Raw genomic sequence first — 21,897 nt, 5'->3', positions numbered from 1 at the left:
GCGTCATTTATTGTAAAATCAAATCTCTTAAATGTTATTTACACTGAAAAAATATATGAACGCAACAATTTATAATATTTCACTGAGTTACAGTTCATATTGCTGTATTTATTCACAGTCAACTGAAATAAATGCTTTAGGACCTAATCTATGGATTTCACAGCTGGTAATACAGATACGCATCTGTGGGTAACAATACCTTTTTATATATATATATATATATATATATATATATATATATAGTTTTTTGTGCGTATGGAACATTTCTGGGATATTTTATTTCAGCACATGAAACATGGGACCAACACTTTACATGTAGTATTTATATTTTTGTTCGGTTTAGTTGTTTACCCATTACTCAGGACAATCTGAAATCCCATTGGCTATTTATTCATATTCTATATTCAGATATTTAAATATTTCTACTGTTACATTGTTCAGCGTTAGAGTGCATTCTCAGTGTGGTGCTTCAGTTAGTTTTGAGACTACTAACCCTTAAAGTTTTCTCTTGATTTACTTATTTTTAACTGAAGGAATACATTTATTCCTTTTAAATTCAGGCTGTATGCGTATTCTGTATTTATTTTTTTGCTTAATCATTATTTTTTTTGGAGGTCAGTATTTTTTTGATTCACTTAATTGAAAGTCAAAGAAGGCTGATAAAACAACATTTGATTCATTTCAGTAGCGGCTACAATATGATACAGCAGAAGGTGGCAATGTTGGAAGTTCGAACCAACATATAACGTGTGTGTAACCAACATTTTATTTTGAAAAGCCAACCCTTGTTCTAAAAAAAGATCCAGGAAGTAGCGTAACAAAAACAAACGAGATGTGTATGGAGTATACGGTATATGGTGTGAACTGTGTAGTCTGATGACGTTGACTGAATACTGTACGATACTGTCGCCTTTCATGCTCAGCTAGCCTCCATCATTGAGGTTTTGGCAAATGCAGCCGTTACCGAAATCTGCAAACTTGTAGATGACGGCCATGCTGCCTTACAGTTGGAAATTTCCCATAGCCAGAAAGAAATCGACAACATGCGGAGGAAGTTGCTTCTGACAAAATTCCAGCATTCTCGACGGAGCGCAGAGAGCTTTGGAGCCCTGCGACGCACAGTTCACAGGCGCGTGGACAGCGGTCATATTGGTCGGGGAAGAGGGAGCTTCGTAGGAAAGTCAACAGGCAGAGTTGGATATTGTTTTTAAAAAAAAAACTTATTTAAACACGTTAAAAATAATTGGTAATGTATAATATATAACGGTTATGAAGGTATCTCTTTTCTGGTGCAGTGGAAAATCGTCTTGCCGACAGTGAAGGAGGCAACTTTATGCAGGATGTTACCAACTGGAGAGACGCAGGACTCACAGGGATAGACCAGGATGGGGGCATGCAGGTCAGTGGACATAGACACGGTAAAGTGTATAATTTATGTTTGCATATTTCAGGTGGTGGTGGGATTTTTATTTTACCAGGTAAATTGACTGAACACATTTTCATTTGCAGCAAGGACCTGGGGAATAGTTACAGGGGAGAGGAGTGGGAATGAATGAACCAATTGTAAGCTGGGGATGATTAGGTGGCCATGATGGTATGAGGGCCCGATTTGGGAATTTAGTAATGCCCGAGGGTTAACACCCCTACTCTTACAATAAGCGCCATGGGATCTTTAGTGACCACAGAGTCAGGACGGACACCCGTTTAACGTCCCATCCGAAAATGTGTTGGGTGGCGGAATGTCCCTAATCCATTGTTTTCTCATAGTTAAAATGCTGTTGGGATATTTTTCTAATAAAATGTTCCTGATGTATACAAAACACAGATGGCAGACATGCAAGAGGCACCTCTTATCAAAATGGAGAACTTTCACACCAGCAGAACAGAAGGTATTTTATTAAATTTATCCAATTTACACTTTGTTGAGTAAAGCCTTTATTGTAGTATTTGATAAACTTCTTAGTCATAAGCCATAACTAATGAGGCAAAGAAGAATTGGTCTCCACTACAGGAAGCTGATGTTGTGCCCCATTTCAGAGATTGTCCAACTGGTCAGTGAGAGCAGTGAGAAGATCATTGTGGCAGAACCAGGTTCTTCGTCTACTGAAACCACAGACCTTCTGGACCAGCAGGGCAACAGACACAGAGCTCCAGACACCTCACTCGATATAGAACCTGAAAACCAGACCTTCCAGCATCCAGCGTCACAATACAACCAGACTCCAAGAGGCTGTCTGAACATCCAGAGAGGAGAGGGGTGTCTGGTAACTCTGGGGTCTGCATGTCTGCTTCAGGCTCTCTGGACTGGCTGCCTGATGTAGTGATGGTGGACTCAGTTCCCATTAAAGTGGAGGCAGATATGAGTTCAGAATGGAGCCTAACTGGCCAAGAGGCGACATCTGGAGAGGTCTGTTCAGACGACAGGCAGCTTGTGGACAACAGAGAAAGAGGGGGAATGGAGTTTGGACAGACAAAGTGTCCCCCTGACACTCAACATGCAGAACAAGGGACAACTGTAGGATCAAGGTCCAAGATGTCAGATTTCAATGGACTGTCCTCCCTAAACAGCTTTTCATCCCCAAGGGTTACTCTTCACCAGGTTCCCCAAAGAGGGAAGCTAGCCCACTTCCCAAATTTCAACAGAGGCTCCACTTCTTCACCGAAAGGTATAGAAAAGCAGCCACAACAGCTGACGTTTCACTCCACCAAGAGGCAGCTCCGGTGCAGCCTCTGTGGAAAGCCCTTCCACCAGCCGGCTCACCTGCGGAGTCACATGCGGGTCCATACGGGGGAGAAACCGTACGGCTGCAGCCACTGCACCAAGCGCTTCTCCCACAGCCACCAGCTGAAGATGCACGAGAGGGTGCACACCGGAGAGAAACCATTTCAATGTGTCTACTGCGGGAAGTGCTTCACCCAGTCCGGCCACATGAAGAAGAACCTCCTCGTACACACTGGTGGCAGGCCACAAGATGTTGTGCTGCCCTAAGTGGAGTTTTTCTTCACCACGTGACCAGACCAGGGAAAAACTGGTCTTCCCCCATAGTTCCTGTTCCCATGTGTCTAGTTCCTCTTCCACCCTAGTTGTAAGGGGAATGGCGCCACACTACTGGGGTTTTCATATGAACACTGGGTCCATGTGTTTTTAACAGTTTGGATAGTTACCACATTGAACGCTTCCCTCTGTGTGTAGTGGTTGTGTTTTCAGTTCAACTGGCTTGATGCTTGGTCCAGAGTGGACTGATAATGTATATTATTAAAGGTGAAGATCTTAAACGTTACATTTTAGTCAGTTAGCAGAAAGTCTTATCCATAGCAACTTAAGTGCAATAAGGGTTAAGTGCTTTGCTCAAGGCACATAAACAGATTTTTCAGCTTGGTTGGCTTTGCGATTTGAACCTGCGACTTTTCGGTTACTGGCTCAACGTTCTTAACCGCTAGGCTACCTACTGCTAGGCTACGTACTGCTAGGCTACATCCTTATGAATTTGTTACCAATTGTATTCATATCAAACAGTAGTTCAGTGTTCAGGAAGCACTGGACAGGTGCCTAGGCGAGCGAGGTCTGTTGGTGGTCGAGAGCTCGTTGCTCGTTTATGTTTTTACTTGGACGAACAGAGCCGGGGAGGAGGAGGAAGGCGCAGGGTTCCCGCATGCCAGCACACTCCTGGGGTTTGAAATGGACCTGGCGACCCAGCAGTTGCAGGGAGAGAGAGTGCTGGCTGGAATGGTAGGCTGTCAATGGTTGTGATACAGGGTTTAATATGGTTGGATTTGTAGAGAGTAAAATCAAGCCATATTGATACCCTTCTACCCTTCCCCATCATATTCTGCCTAGGAAAACCCTTCTCTATTTACAGTTGCAATGAGTTTGAGTCCCAGAATTAGAATGAATAGAATTAGAACCCATTCAATTAGAATTCTCTGGTTTATTCCTTTCCATTCTGACTGTTTTGAGTAGGCTAGACAGGTTAGGATGTGCACCAGCATTGTAGACCCAAGCTACTCAATCACCTCTCATTTATTCCCAGAATCCCCAGAGGTACCATGGTCTGGGGAAACTTCATCTCCTGGAGGTAAGTAGATTTATCTCACATAGAACAACCAGAAAATCACTTTCCTGCTTTCCTAATATCAGCATTTGAAACCGCTCACTTTGTTTTGGATTCTCCATACACGATTCTACTGAAAATAACGTTTAGATGACCATTCATTTAATACATATACTTATATAAGGATGATTCCTCACGAAACTAGGAACACATTTTTTTTTTTCGTGAAATGTAATCTATTGAATGTTTCTTTGGAGGAAGGATTGTTGGGATATATTTGACATTTGTCTTAAAAGCATAATTGACAAGTATTTAATTTTAGTTGTGTTGTCTCTTGTCGCAATGTGTTTTTTCCTATATTTATGTGTTATATATTATTTTTTTTTAAATCCCAGCCCACGTCCCCGCGCGAGGTCTTTTGCCTTTTGGTAGACCGTCATTGTGAATAAGAATTTGTTCTTAACTGACCTGCCTAGTTAAATAAAATAAATACAAAAAATTGTGACATTTTGGCCTTACCAGGCCTCCTTTTAAGAGTAAATATTTCAGTTGTAGGTGCTACAAAGCAACATTTGGTGTCATATTTAACTTTACTGCTTGCTCTGTAATATGAGTAGTATTTTGATTGCAGTAACACATTTCTTACATTATTTTACACGCTTCAGCACTCGGCGGTCCTGTTCTGTGAGTTTGTGGGGCCTACCACTTCACAGCTGTTGTTGCTCCTAAATGGTTTCCACTTCGCAATAACTGCACTTAAGAGTTGAGCAGGGCCGAAATGCTGTTGAGCAGGGCCGAAATGTGATGAACTGACTTGTTGGAAAGGTGCCATTCTATGATGGTGCCACATTGAAAGTCACTGAGCTCTTCAGTAAGGCCATTCTTCTGCAACTGTGTCTATGGAGATTGCATGGCTGTGTGGTTAATTGTATACAAGGTTGTGGATTAAATAGCCAAATACAATAATTTGAAGGGGTGTCCACATACCTTTGTGTATATATAGTGTATTATTTCCCGTGTTTATTATAAAGGCCTGGGGGAGTTGTGTAATTCAAATAAAACCAGAGAGGAAGAGGCGAATTTGTAAAACAAGAAGACATTGCGAGATGCAGATTAACAAAACAGAGCACGCTTCTGCCTTCTGCTTCTCTCTCGTTCACGCTGGCCTGCCAACTGTCTCTTCGCTAATGAAGCTAGTGTGTGTTCAGTCTTTGGTCTGTTGCGTGTAGAAGATCCTAGCCAATTCATGGCACCGATTTCTACAGTCAGTCTTGCAGGCACGAGGTAGTCTACTCGAACTTTTTGTCTCGTATGAAATTATAGTAGGCTTCCGGTAGCCTGTATCGATTACGCTTTTCAGACATAATGGAATGTGGCCCCTTCAAATCCCGTCGGCTACTGCATGTTTGTTTCTCTGTCTGTTAGGGTACGTATTACACTACGGTTTTTAAAATACCAACACGAAACTTTATCTGGTGATATGAACGGATATTTTATTTGTCTGTAAAGGAATGCCATTATGCCACTTCTGAAGCAGGACTAAGATCTATCACTATGCAACCAGAAATATCAATCAAATAATTGCTGCCTGCGCGCAGTCCACTCTCCTAAAATTTTTTACTAACGTTTGTTAAATACCGTGATTTACCGAGACATGTTGTAGAAATAAAACGCATCTAGCTACCATACCATTAAAAAAAACAGATCAATCAGCGATGTTTATTGTTGTCTGGGGAAAAAATACAGTACATTTTACACCGGAGCAGAATTATACTGCCTGAAAAGGTACCGACCTGATGCGGCACTTTTTTTTTATTGTCTGAAAAGTTATCAGTTGTAGCTATCTGTAGCTGCGTTCTACGTCTGTAAAGGGTGGCTGTATATATAACTTAATTGCCCGGCCCTGGCGGTCATACATAGTTAATAGGACCATTATTCTGCATTGTAAATTAACGTGTTATTTAAAAAAATATCTTGTCGTTTTAACGGAAAAACTATATAAAAAAATGTCCGTTTAAACATTATTAAGCAAAATTGTCCCATTTTTCACATCCCTAATTCAAAGTATACTATTTTTTTATTGGGCTTATTTTTTACAATTATTGTCAAACGTACTTTACAGGCAAATCAAAGTTGTGGTAGTTTTACATTTATGTCCCATTTTATACAGATAAATTGGCAATGTAACCAATCACAGCCCTCCTTTTACGTCTATCATTGCACATCCTGCAAATCACTAGTAGAGGGCGACCATTTTGAATCCAATTTCACATTCACTCTCTTGGAATTGCTTAAACGTTTAATCATAAAAGCAGCTGAGATCCCACTCTGGATCTTTGGTATGCACTGACAAATTACATAATATGGTGTCTTGCAGGAGTCCTGGGTAAGCCAAATATCACAAATATTCCAACAATTCATATTCTTTTAAATTATTATTTAAGATACATGTCAAATATATGTCAACAATACTTCCTCCAAAGAACCCTTCTATGGATTCAATTGAGTGAAAATCCCCCAAATAAGAATTGTGAGGAATCGCCCATAAATGTTTGACATGTAGCCTACCTAGTGACTACCTATCTTCTTTTTATATATTTATATATAAAACAACTGCTTTAGGGACCAATGGCAAACACTTAATCAATATAGGCAGCTAAAACACTGAAAGCATTGAATTGATTCACTTGCTTGCAGCTTCTTCTGGAGTCACTGGTGTGGATCTTCCGGAATGTGTTGGGTGTGGACGGAAAGAGAGGCTACTGGATCCTGTCTCTGGTCTGCAGAACCTTACACACCATCTTGACAAATTAAAAAAATTAGGACATACTCCACAGGGAAGGTTCGTAACCACGATGACATACAGTGCCTTCGGACCCCTATAGACTTTTTCTACTTTTTGTTAGGTTACAGCCTTATTCTAAAATGGATTAAATATAAAAATGTCCTCAGCTATCTACACACAACATAGCAAAAAACAGGTTTTTACAAATGTTTGCTAATTTAATCAAAATAAATAACAAGTATTCAGACCCTTTGCTATGGGACTCGAAATTGAGCTCAGGTGCATCTTGTTTCCATTGATCATACTTGAGATGTTTCTACTACTTGATTGGATTCCATCTGTGGTAAGTTCAATTGATTGGACATGATTTGGAAAGGCACACACCTGTCTGTATAAGGTCCCACAGTTGACAGTGCATGTCAGAGTAAAAACCAAGCCATGAGGTTGAAGGAATTGTCCGTAGATCTCAGAGACAGGATTGTGTCGAGGCACAGATCTGGGGAAGGGTACCAAAACATTTCTGCAGCATTGAAGGTCACCAAGAACACAGTGGCCTCATCATTCTTAAATGGAAGAAGTTTGGAACCACCCAGACTCTTTGTAGAGCTGACCGCCTGGGCCAAACTGAGCAATCTGGGGAGAAGGGTCTTGGCCAGGGAGGTGACCAAGAACCCGATGGGTTCCTCTGTGGAGATGGGAGAACCTCCCAGAAGGACAACCATCTCTGCAGCACTCCAATCAGAAGCTACTCCTCAGTAAAAGGTGCATGACAGCGCGCTTGGAGTTTGCCAAAAGGCACCTAAAGTCTCTCAGACCATGAGAAACAAGATTCTCTGGTCTGATGAAACCAAGATTGAACTCTTTGGCCTGAATGCCAAGTGTCACATTTGGAGGAAACCTGGCACCATCACTACCGTGAAGCATTTTGGTGGCAGCATCATGCTGTGAGGATGTTTTTCAGCGGCAGGGACTGGGAGACTAGTCATGATCGAGGCAAAGATGAATGGAGCAAAGTACAGAGAGGTCCTTGATGAAAACCAGCTCCAGAGCGTTCAGGACCTCAGACTGAGGGCGAAGGTTCACCTTCCTACCGGACAATGACCGTAAGCACACAGCCAAGACAACGCAGGAGTGGCTTCAGGATACATCTCTGAATGTCCTTGTGGCCCAGCCAGAGCCTGTTCTTGAGCCCGATCGAACATCTCTGAAGAGACCTGAAAATAGCTGAGCAGCCACGCTCCCCATCCAACCTGACAGCGCTTGAGAGAATCTGCAGAGAAGAATGGGAGAAACTCCCCAAATACAGGTGTGCCAAGCTTCTAGCGTCATACCCAAGAAGACTCGAGGATGTAATCGCTGGTAAAGGTGCTTCAATCTAGTGCTGAGTAAAGGGTCTGAATACTTATTTCAGTTTATTTTTTTTATTTTTTATTAGAAACATTTCTAAAAACCTGTTTTGGTTTTGTCATTATGGGTTATTGTGTGTAGATTGAGGGGGGGAAATGAATAATCAATATTTGAATAAGGCTGTAACCTAACAAAGTGGAGAAAGTCAAGGGGTCTGAATTCTTTCAGTCTAAAAAAAAAAGCCTATGGGATTCAGGCAATTGTTTTTCATTTTTTCAATGTCATGCAGTGCTCTGAGGAGAATTTCATGAACCATATTTTCCCCCAAAATCTTAAAGTCTTACAAATAGCATTGTATGTAAAAAACTGTGCGCAGACACCTCAGTGTCTGTGTCCCATAGACTTAAGATTCTTTACTTGTGCATTCATATTCCATGTATTCCATTCTGGTTTGTCTGACAATCTGTTCTGTTCTGTGTTTCTTTTCCAGAGATCAGATCCTGAACCCCAGTAGTTACTGAAAGGAGAATCCAGTACATTGTGGTTACAGGTTACTGTGAATGACGACATGGACCATTATATGCTTGCTGCGCTACTTACGCCCATATTACCAATGTTGTTATTATTACAAATGTTTATTTTTATTTACAATGTTGTAATTTATTGTAAAAACAAAAGGCAATGTTGTTTAGCTATCTCAGGACAATAAGAAATCCCATTATCTATTTAGCCATTCTATATCCAGATATTTAAATCTTTCTACTGTAACATTGTTCAGCGTTAGAGTGCCTTCTCAGTGTGGAGCTTCAGGTAGTTTTGAGACTACTAACCCTTAGCCTACTATTCAATTGACTTTAAATTGAAGGAATGTATTTATTCCCTTTAAATTCAGGTTGTATGCTGATTCTGTATTTTTCTACTTGATCCAATTAGTAAAATAATCATATTTGGAGGACAAAGTGTTTGTTTTAATTCACTTAATTGAAAGTCAAAAGGCTGATTTTTGTAACATTTGATTCCTTTCAGTCGCTACAATATGATACAGCAGCAGGTAGCAATGTTGGAACTAACATAAGTTGTGTGTGTAACCAATCTTTATTTTGAAATCTCACCTTTTATTTTGAAAAAATAATCCACTAAGACATTTTTGTTTCCGGGACAAAAATAAACAAAAAAGAGAACCTGCGAGAAGCTAGCCACAATAAGGATTAGCCACAATAGTGGAATTTACTGGTTGTCTTCAAAATAAAAGCTCCCAATTGACTGGCTTCAAACGGATACAAGTGGATGCCTTGGGTGCGTATGTAAATTCAGAGCACAGAATAACTGAGTACACTAACACGCGACACTAGTTGAATATGACGGGTGTCAGCAAAGGTTGACAAAAAACGTTATTCAATTGTTGCTAGCAGCACTGTTAGTCACTAATGCTCTAGATAGCAACATGAAGACAACCTAACTAGCTCTGCTCGGGTTAATAAAATGGTCAGAGTGAGGTGGTTTCTTATTTGTGTCTGGAAGTACCTAGCAAACTAGCCAACTTTAGCCAGTTTGCTTCTGCGCTTGACTACAGTTGTGAGGTCAGAAAGCTCGGATCAACCCTACTCCTCGGCCAGAAAGAAACCCTCTGAATTTACAAACGAACGATCTGACAACACTGAATTTGAAAATGGTTAGAGCGCACTTTGACACACTGGAGGTAATTTCCGAATGCACCCCTTATTTTGACTAGATAATGCTAAACAAGTTATTGAGAGTCACAAATCTATTTTATAAGAGAGCCCTGTATACATTATAATAAAACACACGTGTATAAAACTAATTCAGCACACAAAATAAACATATTTAATAATAGGTTGGAATGTTATATAAATTCAACAAAAGACAATTTTGTTATTTTGATACAAAAAAACAGTTAATTCCATTGTGGATGTATTAGACTAGAATTGCATTGGGGGCATACTTATATGCACTGTACAGCCTTACCTATGCATCTTGGGTCCATGAAATGGGTTATCAGCCTACTCAGTGATGCCAACAGATTACAATTCTGTAGAGTTTACACATATTAGCATTGTAGCGCATATTGTGGGACTGAAATGAGCCACATTAAGCTCTAAGTAGGCTGATACCCCATTGCAATATGAACAGTACCTGTCAAGTTTGGACACACCTACTCAGTCAAGGGTTCTTTATTTTTTACTATTCTCTGAGTTGTAGAATAATAGTGAAGACGTACTATGAAATAACAAAATGGAGTCATGTAGTAACCAAAAAAGTGTTAAACAAATCCAAAATATATTTTAGATTTTTCAAAGTAGCCTTCCTTTGCCATGACAGCTTTGCACACGCTTTGCATTCTCAACCACCTTCACACACCTTCACCTTCACCTTCACTTGGAATGCTTTTCAACTAACAGGTTTGCCTTGTTAAAAGTCCATTTGTGGAATTTCTTTCCATCTTAATGCATTTGATCCAATCAGTGGTGTTGTGACAAGGTAGGGGTGGTATACAGAAGTTATCCATATTTGGTAAAGATCAAGTCCATATTATGGCAAGCAAAGCTCAAATAAGCAAAGAGATATGATAGTCCATCATTACTTTAAGACATGAAGGACAGTTAATCTGGAAAATTTCAAGAACTGAAAGTTTCTTCAAGTGTAGTCGTAAAACCATCAAGCACTATGATGAAACTGGCTCTCATGAGGACCGCAACAGGAAAGGAAGAGCCAGAGTTACCTCTACTGCAGAGAATAAGTTCATTAGAGTTAACTGCACCTCAGATTGCAGCCCAAATAAATGCTTCAGAGTTCAAGTAACAGACACATCTCAACATCAACTGTTCAGAGGAGACTGCATGAATCAGGCCATGGTGGAATTGCTGCAAAGAAACCACTACTAAAGGACACCAATGAGAAGAGACTTGCTTGGGCCAAGAAACGCAAGCATTGAACATTAGACCGGTGGAAATCTGTCCTTTGCTCTGATGAATCCAAATGTGAGATTGTGTTGGTGAACGGATGATCTCTGCATGTGTGGTTCCCACCGTGGGTCTGGTGACAGTCCGTGATTTTATTTAGAATTCAAGGCACACTTAACCAGCATGGCTACCACAGCATTCTGCAGTGGTACGCCATCCCATCTGGTTTGTGTTTAGTAGGACTAGAATTTTTTTTAACAAGACAATGACCCAAAACACCCCTCCAGGCTATGTAAGGGGTATTTGACCAAGGAGAGTGATGGAGTGCTGCATCAGATGACCTGGCCTCCACAATCACCCAACCTCAAACCAATTGAGATGGTTGGGGAGTGAAGGAAAAGCAGCCAACAAGTGCTCAGCATATGTGGGAACTCCTTCAAGACTGTTGGAAAATCATTTCTTATGAAGCTGGTTGAGAGAATGCCAAGAGTGTGCAAAGCTGTCAAGGCAAAGTGTGGCTACTTGAAAGAATATAAAATATAAAATTTGTTTAACACTTTTTGGGTTATTACATGATTCCATGTGTTATTTCATATTTTTATTGTCTAAACTATTATTCTACCATGTAGGAAATAGTAAAAATGACTAAAAACCCTTGAATGGGTAGGTGTGTCCAAACTTCTGAGTACGCCCCTAATGCAATTCTAAAGTATAATACATCCACAGTGCGATTTAAACATTGTAACTTTTTTTTGTATCAAGTGAACTATCTATTTCATCTTTAGCATTATCTAGTCCAAATATGTAATGATTACAATATGTGTATCCATTTGAATCACTTCCAATGGAGGACATTTATTTTGAAGGCGAACAGCAAATTCCACTGTTGTGGAAAATCCTTATTGTGTCTAGCTCCACAGATAAAATATATTTACGTTTGAAGCATACCGTGTGAACTTTGAGGACGTTGATTGAACACTGCAATGCAAATTACTATAACATAAGTGTTTAAGTTAGACATAGTGCCAAGAACATGACCGATACCGTCGTCTTTCATGCTCAGCTAGCCTCCATCATTGAGGTTTTGGCGAATGCAGCCGTTGCCGAAATCTGCAAACTTGTAGATGACGGCCATGCTGCTTTACGTTTGGAAATTTCACATAGTCAAAAAGAAATCGATAACCTGCGGAGGAAGCTGCTTTTGACAAAATACCAGAGTTCTCAACGGGGCACAGAGAAAATCGGAGCCATGCGACGCATAGTTCTCAGGCGCGACACCCATCGTGTTGCCCGAGCAAGAGAGAGCTTAGTAGGAAAGTCTTCAGGCAGACTTAGATATTGTAGTTTTTTAAAACCATATTTCAACACGTTAAAAATAATGGTCATGTAGAATATATTGGATATTGTAGTAAAAAACAAACATATTTCAACACGTTCAAAAGAATGGGTCATGTAGAATATGTAACGTTTATAAGAGTTTGTGTTTTCTGGTGCAGTGGAGGATTGTTTTGCCGACAGTGAAAGGGGCAACTTAACGCAGGATGTCACCAACTGGAGAGATTCAGGACGCACAGCAACAGACCAGGATGGGAGCATGCAGGTCAGTTGTCATAGACACGGTCAAATATATGATTTGTTTTCTCATATTTCAAATGGTTTGGGAGATATGTTTCTAATAGATTGTTTCTGATGAATACAAAACAGATGGCAGATATGCAAGATGCACCTCTTATCAAAATGGAGAACCTTGACACCAATAGAACGGAAGGTATTTTTGTGCAACTTATCAAATCTATGCAGTTTACACTTTATGTTAAGTAAAGACTTAAGTGTGTATTGCAGTATTGTATTACTTTCTTAGTCATTACCCATAACTATTAAACAAGGCAAAGAAGAATCAGTCTCCACGAAAGGACACTGATGTTCTTTACTCTGCCCCATTTCAGAGATTATCCAACTGGTCAATGAGAGCAGTGAGAAGATCATTGTGGCAGAACCAGGTGCTTCATCATCTACTGAAATCACAGACCCTCTGGACCAGCAGGGCAACAGACACAGAGCTCCAGACACCTCACTCAATTTAGAACCTGAAAACCAGACGTTCCATCATCCAGCATCACAATACAACAGAGCAAGACAGGACCATCCGGTTGCTGAGGGTGTGACCTGGGAAACTGACCATCAACCCATATCATACAGCCTGTCCCAATGGACAGAGAACCAAGTGACTGACAACCCAACTGTGAATGCTCCTCACAATGCAGGGCCAGACTCCAAAAGGCTGTCTGGACATCCAGAGAGGAGAGGGGTGTCTGGTAACTCTGGGGTCTGCATGTCTGCTTCAGGCTCTCTGGACTGGCTGCCTGATGTGGTGATGGTGGACTCAGTTCCCATTAAAGTGGAGGCAGATATGAGTTCAGAATGGAGCCTAACTGGCCAAGAGGCGACATCTGGAGAGGTTTGTTCAGACAGCAGGCAGCTTGTGGACAACAGAGAAAGAGGGGGAATGGAGTCTGGTCAGACAAAGTGTCTCCCTGACACTCAACATGCAGAGCAAGGCACAACTGTAGGATCAAGGTCCAAGATGTCAGATTTCAACAGACTGCCCTCCCTAAACAGCTTTTCATCCCCAAGTGTTACTCTCCTCCAGGTTCCCCAAAGAGGGAAGCCAGCTCCCTTCCCAAATTTCAACATAAGCGCCACTTCTTCACCGAAAGGCATAGAAAAGCAGCCACAACAGCTGACGTCTCACTCCACCAAGAGGCAGCTCCGGTGCAGCCTCTGTGGAAAGCCCTTCCCTCAGCCGGCGCACCTACAGAGGCACATGCGGGTCCATACGGGGGAGAAACCGTACGGTTGCAGCCACTGCACCAAGCGCTTCTCCCACAGACACCAGCTGAAGATGCATGAGAGGGTGCACACCGGAGAGAAACCATTTCACTGTGTCTACTGCGGGAAGTGCTTCACCCAGTCCGGCCACATGAAAAAGCATCTCCTCGTCCACACTGGCGGCAGGCCACAGGACGTTGTGCTGCACTGAGTGTTCCAGGGTGAAGTTCCGACTAGATACAGATCTAGGATCAGCTTCCTCTCCCCCAATCCTAACCTTTACCACTTGTGGGAAAAAATGCTAAACTGACCCAACATCAGCATCTAGGGGCAACTTCACACTTCTCCACCCGGCGTAATGCTAGGCAGTGCCAGGAGTTTTTCCTCACCACGTGACAAGACCAAGGAAAAACTCCTGGCCCTAGTTGTAAGGGGAATGGCTCCACACTACTGGGGTTTTCATATGAACACTGGGTCCATGTGTTTTTAACAGTTTGGATGTTTTCCACATTGAACATTACCCTCTGTGTGTAGGGGTTGTGTTTTCAGTTCAGCTGGCATGATGCTTGGTCCAGAGTGGATTGATAATGTAGAAGTTATTGCAGGTGAAGATTTTAAACATCCTTATATTGATGCAGTGGTGAACCAAAGAACAGCAATTAAGAATTCAGGAAGCTCTGGACAGGTGCCTGGATGAGCAAAGCCTGTTGGTGGTCGAGAGCTCGTTGCTCGGTTCCTCTCTTATCTGAACACAGGAAAGAGGAGGAAGGTTTAGGGAAGAGGGCAATGGTGACCTCTTTTCTGGACATCGACATGGCAGAAGAGCAAAGCGACAGTTTCACGGACACCAACACAGTCCTGGCACTGTAAATGGACATGGCGACCTAGCTGGTGCAAGTAGAGAGAGTGCTGACTGGAATGGTAGGCTGTCAGGGGTTGGGTTTATTGAACTATCTTCATACCCCTTTACCCTCTTCATCATATTCAGCCTCGGGAAACATATGCCGGTTTTTGAGTCCCAGAATTAGAATGAATAGAATTCGAACCCATTCAATTCAATCAGAATTCTCTCTGGTTTATTCCTTTCCATTCTGACTGTTTTGAGCAGGCTTGACAGGTTAGGATGTGCACCATCACTGTAGACCTGGGGTCTTCAACCTTTCCTTGCCCAGGGATCCCCGCCCAGGCAAACCGGCCCACCAGGGATCCTCATCATATGTTAGCAAAACATTTTTCACATGTCTTATCATCAGGAGAATGGCAGGGAGAAGTTATCAACATTTTAAAATAAATATAATTTTGAACGAATTTTTACCTTCCCACATTATAATTGGAAAAGGAACTCATGATAAGGTCAACGTGACAATGGGTTAAGACTGTGTTAGCCTGTTGAGCTAAAGCCTAGGCATTGGTCCTGATCCCTGGTGGATGAGTCTTCAAGGGGGAGGTAAAATGAGGGTGAAGTCTAACAGGTGGTTTGGTGACCACGCTTATGTGATAAGTGACTTGTCACAAAAGCGGAGACCTGGGTTAAACTTAACACGTCTTCAGCCAGGTTGCTCATCACATGCATGGATCACCAAACCACGTCTGTTGCACTCTCATTAAATGGGTTGCACAGATCATTCTGTTTCTGTTTGCCACAGAAAGTGGTCTTGTGCAGGAGGCCTGATATGAACCCCAATCAGTTAAATTGGTGCCATGATCTCTGAGTATGAGGTCAAAGGGGGGTGAAATTTAACTCTCTTAATTTAACTCTCTTTTTAAGAGTAACCTTGCTGGAGACTTGAAGACTTGTGTTAGCTTCCTGAACTAATCCCTATGGGCTTTAGTTAAGTGGACTAACACAGTCTTGTGATATGCAGGAGACCTGGTTCTAACCCAGTCAGTCATAAGAGCAAGATTAAACAGGGAGTGGAAAGGCTGTGCTTAGAAGGGCTGTGACGGGGCAATGTTTACTTATGGGAGCCACTTTTTTGTGTCACTCCCTTCTAATGTAGCATGTGATCGTTATAGAGGGGAACCGAAGACATGTCTATATTTCAGGAATGGGGTCATAATAGTTTATAGCCAAAACGGTTCAAACGCTAGAGCCAAATTCATAGGAAGTAAATAAATTCAACATGCCACATTGGCTTCAGAAACCGCCAAAAGCTTGTTTACTACAGAGAGCGTTTGATTCTTTCTGTTCTTTACTTTTACTGGCTGGCAAAGTACCCGGATGTCTCTGGTTTTGAATCTGAATTTAGAGAGCTGAATTTAAAAACTAAATGTAAATGCATCTAAGAAGTTGAATATGACATTTTCATAAACTTGAAATTATTGTTTGTAAACTTGATAGACAATTAATGAAATATCTATCATATTGAAACGGAATATATAAATATCGAATTTGAATAGTCAATAAAAAAATATTTTACTGAATGCTGTATGTTCACTCAATTCAGATTTCAGGAAATGCAAGTTGAATTTATGAATTAAATGATTAATATCTGCATTACAAATTAAAAAAATATTAAATTCAATATCCGAATCCCAATTCAAAATGATAGAATTCAAATGATAATTTCTGTTGGCACTGAAATTGCTCCATACAGGGCACCCCTCAAACATTGAAGAATTAGAGCAGTTTGCTGCTGAAGAGTGTTCCAAATTTCCAGGATAAAGGTGCAGCAAGCTCATTGATGGCTACAAGAAGTTTTCATCTGCAGTTATCTTGGTCAAAGGCTGTGCAACCAAGTACTAGATCTGGGGTGCTAATAATTTGGTCCATGTCATTTGTCATTATTTTCTAAATAACAATTGTAAACGTACGTTTTTTGACGTACTTTTTACCTCTTTTTCTCCCCAATTTTGTGATATTCAATTGGTAGTTAGTCTTGTCCCATCGCTGTAACTCCCCTACGGACTCGGGAGAGGCGAAGTTCGAGAGCCATGCATCCCCTGAAACACAACCCTGCCAAGCCGCATTGCTTCTCGACACACTGCTCGCTTAACCCGGAAGCCAGATGCACCACTGTGTCAAACTTAAATTTACAAAAATACAATTTGTTCTGCAATGCTGAATATCCAAAAACAACGTGTGGTGAGAAAGACATTGAAATATTTAAATAGGCAGCTAAAACACTGGAACCATTGAATTTATGCACTTTCTTGCAGCTTCCTCTGGAGTCGCTGGTGTGGATTTTCCGGGACGTACTGCGTGTGGATGGGAAGAGAGGCTACTGGAACCTGTCTCTGGTCTGCAGAACTTTTCACAACATCTTGAGAAAATAAATCATCAGATAGTACTCCATAGGGAATCGACAACGACACAAGTCTACAAGCTTATGGGACACATGCAATTGTTTAGGAGAGTAACTCATTGATTCAATGTCATGCAGCGCTCTGAGAATAATTTCATAATTTATACCATACCTTTCCCCAAAAATCTTGCCAGATAAAGCAACGTCTCAAATCTCATTCCATGATTGATTGTTATATTATTGTAAACATCATTGTAAGTCAAAGCTGTGTGCAAACCGATGATTTATATAGTAGATGATTGAAATGGGGGCGCTGTTTTGAAGCCACCATGCCTCCATCTTGCCACTCCCCCACCGTTGTAAAAAAAAAAAAATATTTTGGAAGTTTTAGATGTGAATTTATTTGTTTTTTGCCACATGTATTATATTACAGAACCTGAATGCATACTTTGAGTTAAACATAAATTAAATTATATTATATGAGTTAAATATAAAAATGAAAAAATTTAATTTTCCTTTATTAAAGTATTATTTTTTGAGATGAGTAAAGTTACGGTCCCCACTGCAACAACAAATATACTTAAATACATGTAATTTTGTCCTTGAAACATTTAATTGAAATACTTTAGAATTCCATTCATTCCTATGGAGGACTGCTCCTACTGGTGAGAGCCAATATGGCCGACCGGTGGCTTCAAAGCCTCTCAATGGCCAATACAAAGCATTTGCAATCCAGGGTTTATATACATCATTGGCGCAAACACCTAAAAAAAAGTGTGTGTCTCAAAGACTTTAGATTCTTTACTTGTGCATTCATATTCCATGTATTCCATTCTGGTTTGTCTGACAATCTGTGTTTCTTTTCCAGAGATCTGATCCTGAACCCCAGTAGTTACTGAAAGGAGAAGCCAGTGCTTACAGGTTACTGTGAAGGACAACATAAACCATTATATGCTCACTGCATGCTTGTTACTCTGCGTAGAACACTAAGTTGTTTAGCTATTACTCAGGACTATCTGAAATTCCTTTGGCTATTTATTTATTCTATATTCAGATATTTAAATATTTCTACTGTTACATTGTTCAGCGTTAGAGTGCATTCTCAGTGTGGTGCTTCAGTTAGTTTTGAGACTACTAACCCTTAGCCTACTATTTGATGTACTTAAGTGAATTATACTTTTTTAAATCAGGTTGTATGATGAGTCTGTATTGTTGTACTTGAACTAAATAGTAAATATGAATTTTCTGAGGTAAAGTTTGATTTAAATCATTATTTTAAAACATTTGATTCCTTTTAGCAGCTACAATATGATACAGCAGCAGGTGGCAATGTTGGAACTAACATAAGATGTGTGTAACCAACCTTTATTTTGAAAAACGATCCAGAAAGTAGATGACATTTGTTCCCTCGATGTGTTTCATGACGTGTGAAAACATGCGCAATGATGCCCCCAATCTGTGATTTAGTGCATTATTATTGGGCATAGTAAGCCACCTCAATAGCCTATTTGCAACCATTAGCAGTAAAAAGTATGTGGACACCTCTTCAAATTAGTGGATTCGGCTATTTCAGCCACACCCATTGCTGACAGGTGTATAAAATCGAGCACACAACCATGCAATCTCCATAGATAAACATTGGCAGTAGAATGGTCCGTACTGACTTGCCTAGTTAAATGAAGGTTAAATAAAAAGAGCTGAAGAGCTCAGTGACTTTCAACGTAGCACCGTCATAGGATGCCACCTTTCCAACAAGTCAGTTAGTCAAATGAATGCCCTGCTAGAGCTGCCCAGGTCATTAGAGAATTTGGCACTTCATCCAACCGGCCTCACAACCGCAGACCACGTGTAACCAAACCAGCCCAGGACCTCCACACACCGGCTCCTTCACCAGCAGGATCGTCTGAGATCAGCCACCCGAACAGCTGATGAAACTGTGGGTATCCACAACTGAAGAACTTCTGCACAAACTGTCTCAGGGAAGCTCATCTGCGTGCTCGTTGTCTTCACCAGGGGATTCACCTGATTGCAGTTCGGCATTGTAAACCGGCTTCAGTGGAGCAAATGCTCACCTTTGATGGTCACTGGCACGCTGGAGAAGTGTGATTTTCACAGATCTATCCCGGGTTTCAACTGTACCGGGGAGATGGCAGAGTGTCCCATGGTGGCAGTGGGGTTATGGTAAGGGCAGGTATAATCTACAGACAATGAACACAATTGCATTTTATCGATGGCAATTTGAATGCGAAGAGATGCCGTGATGAGATCCTGAGGCCCATTGTCTTGACATTCATCCGCTACCATCACCTCATGTTTTAGCATAATGAACAGCCCCATGTCGTAAGGACTGTACACAATTCCTGGAAGCTGAAAATGTCCCAGTTCTTCCATGACCTGCATACTCACCAGACACGTCACCCATTGAACATGTTTGGGATGCTCTGGATCAACTTGTACGACAGTGTGTTCCAGTTCCTGCCAATAACCAGCAACTTTGCATAGCCATAGGAGTGGGACAACATTCCACAGGCAACGATCAACAGCCTGATCAATTCCATGTGATGGAGATGTGTCGAGCTGCATGAGGCAAATGGTGGTCACACCAGACACTGACTGGTTTTCTGATCCACGCCCCCATCTTTTTATTTTAAGGTATCTGTGACCAACAGATGCATATCTGTACTCCCAGTCGTATGAACTCCATAGATTAGGACCTAATGAATTGATTTATATTGGCTGATTTCCTTATATGAACTGTAACTCAGTAAAATCTTTGAAATTGTTACATGTTGCATTTATATTTTTGTTCAGAGAGAAAGAGAGTATGTGCGTGCGTGCGTGTTGATGACCTATGCCACCCCAGGTTTAAACAAGATCATGGGGAGCTCTGCCTATTAATGCAGTACAATATAGCTTCTAAGATCTGGTGGGAGCTCACGCTGTTTTACCCAGGAAAGAAGCTGACTGGAATAACTTTAATTTATTTCAGACAATGACACTTTTAAAGGTAGAGTCAGCAATATGACATAGATGGAGATGTAGATGCGTCGGTTCTGTTCAGAGGCAACCTTACATGAGTTGGGCTAACAAACAAAGGGATGGGTTAACAGTATGACTAATATACACTGCTCAAAAAAATAAAGGGAACACTTAAACAACACAATGTAACTCCAAGTCATCACACTTCTGTGAAATCAAACTGTCCACTTAGGAAGCAACACTGATTGACAATAAATGTCACATGCTGTTGTGCAAATAGAATAGACAAAAGGTGGAAATTATAGGCAATTAGCAAGACATATTACCTCGACTAACCGGTGCCCTGGCACATTGACTCTGAACCGGTACCCCCTGTATATAGCCTCGCTATTGTTATTTTACAGCTGCTCTTTAATTATTTGTAACTTTTATTTATTTTTGAATGTAATTTTCTTAAAACTGCATTGTTGGTTAAGGGATTGTAAGTAAGCATTTCGAATGCTTGGAGACGTAGATGCGGTTTCAGCACTACTGCGCTTCAGCATGTTTTGGGAGTCAAGCAAGAGTTGACTCCAACTCCAATCACAGAAGTTGAAGTTGACGTCAAAAATCCTGGGGCCTGTTGCACAAAAGTAGAATTAAGACATCCGGGATAAATGACTCAGCTGAGCTCAATGAAGCCAAAACATGTGCGTCCAGGCTTAATTGGTTGCACAAAGACCAAGCCAGGATGAGCAGACACGGATTCATTAAGCCAGGTGAAACCAATCCTGGATAGGTGCGCGCTCACGGCTCACTCAAATAGACCCCGCCACAGATCACAGATTAACTGATTTACCATGGCAACTAGAGCCGCGTACTTTTCCCCGTCGGAAGCACAAATCCTCATGGAGGCATACGAGGAGGTAAAAGATATAATTAAGAAGAAAGGCAACACCGCCACAGTGATAAAGCAAAGAGAAAAAGCGTGGCAAAGTATTGCAGACCGCCTGAATGCGTAAGTAGTGCACAATTACACAGTCACCGCTCCGCTGAAACATCACAATTACAATTCAAATATTTAATTCACATCTCCAAAAATGCAGTTGTACTGTAATTATGAAACGGTTAAATTTTTAATTGAAATGCACTGCAGATATGAGTGAAATTGTGTAAAGTAACTCCATCACACTGTATAAAGCTATGATAAATTTTTTGATATTTTTACTGAAAACAAGACAAAAATACCAAGTAATTTTTTGCAGTGTGACTCCATTAAATGTGTGTGTGTGTGTGTGTGTGTGTGTGTGTGTGTGTGTGTGTGTGTGTGTGTGTGTGTGTAGATTAAACATGAACGGGCCAAAACGGACATGGCAGCATATCAAATACAAGAACATTCTGCAGAATGGTATGGTCCCTGACTAATATTTAACAAAGCACAAGCATATATTGTACCCAGAAGGTGCCTGCTCACACATTGTCTGTACTGTTTTAGCAGTGAAAAAGAATACCCACAGACAAGGCACGGGTGGTGGGTCACCAAAGGCTGACCTTACCCCAGCAGAGGACATGGCCTTGGAGCTAAATAAAGGCAGGCCCGTCTTAGAGGGGATCCCTGGGGGGAAAGAGACGAGCATAGGTTCCTCCCAAGATGCCACCCGCTTCATTCAAGGTATGTCCTTCCATCTCTACATGGGATACAACCACATTCATATTGAATCAATTTGGACTGTCTGACTTTGGTTTACCTATTGCCTTGC

General features: G+C 41.1%; 1 protein-coding gene and 1 pseudogene across 1 annotated transcript; both read left to right on the top strand.

Annotated features, from left to right (window-relative positions):
• The first annotated feature begins 1,123 nt into the window (after positions 1 to 1,123).
• Positions 1,124 to 9,143, top strand: LOC129845376 (zinc finger protein 418-like; annotated as a pseudogene).
• A 2,880-nt stretch (positions 9,144 to 12,023) lies between these two features.
• On the top strand, positions 12,024 to 16,358 carry LOC129845380 (B-cell CLL/lymphoma 6 member B protein-like). The gene is made up of 4 exons (XM_055913294.1): positions 12,024 to 12,430; positions 12,602 to 12,705; positions 12,810 to 12,873; positions 13,052 to 16,358. The coding sequence occupies exons 1-4, from the start codon at positions 12,139 to 12,141 to the stop codon at positions 14,143 to 14,145; spliced, it is 1,554 nt and encodes a 517-aa protein (XP_055769269.1). The 5' UTR covers positions 12,024 to 12,138; the 3' UTR covers positions 14,146 to 16,358.
• The last annotated feature ends 5,539 nt before the right edge of the window (positions 16,359 to 21,897 follow it).

This window comes from Salvelinus fontinalis, unplaced genomic scaffold, assembly GCF_029448725.1.
Source record: "Salvelinus fontinalis isolate EN_2023a unplaced genomic scaffold, ASM2944872v1 scaffold_0285, whole genome shotgun sequence".
NCBI lineage: Eukaryota > Metazoa > Chordata > Actinopteri > Salmoniformes > Salmonidae > Salvelinus > Salvelinus fontinalis.
Note: the sequence above shows the minus strand (reverse complement) of the source record. Positions and strands in the feature narration are given on the sequence as shown.

What these genes read in the sequence shown, in the direction of transcription:
- LOC129845380 (XM_055913294.1), top strand. Translation starts at nt 12,139, where the DNA reads ATGACCGATACCGTCGTCTTTCATGCTCAGCTAGCCTCCATCATTGAG. An exon ending in ACCAGGATGGGAGCATGCAG is followed by an intron (nt 12,706 to 12,809) that starts GTCAGTTGTCAT and finishes AATACAAAACAG; the next exon opens with ATGGCAGATATGCAAGATGC. An exon ending in TGACACCAATAGAACGGAAG is followed by an intron (nt 12,874 to 13,051) that starts GTATTTTTGTGC and finishes GCCCCATTTCAG; the next exon opens with AGATTATCCAACTGGTCAAT.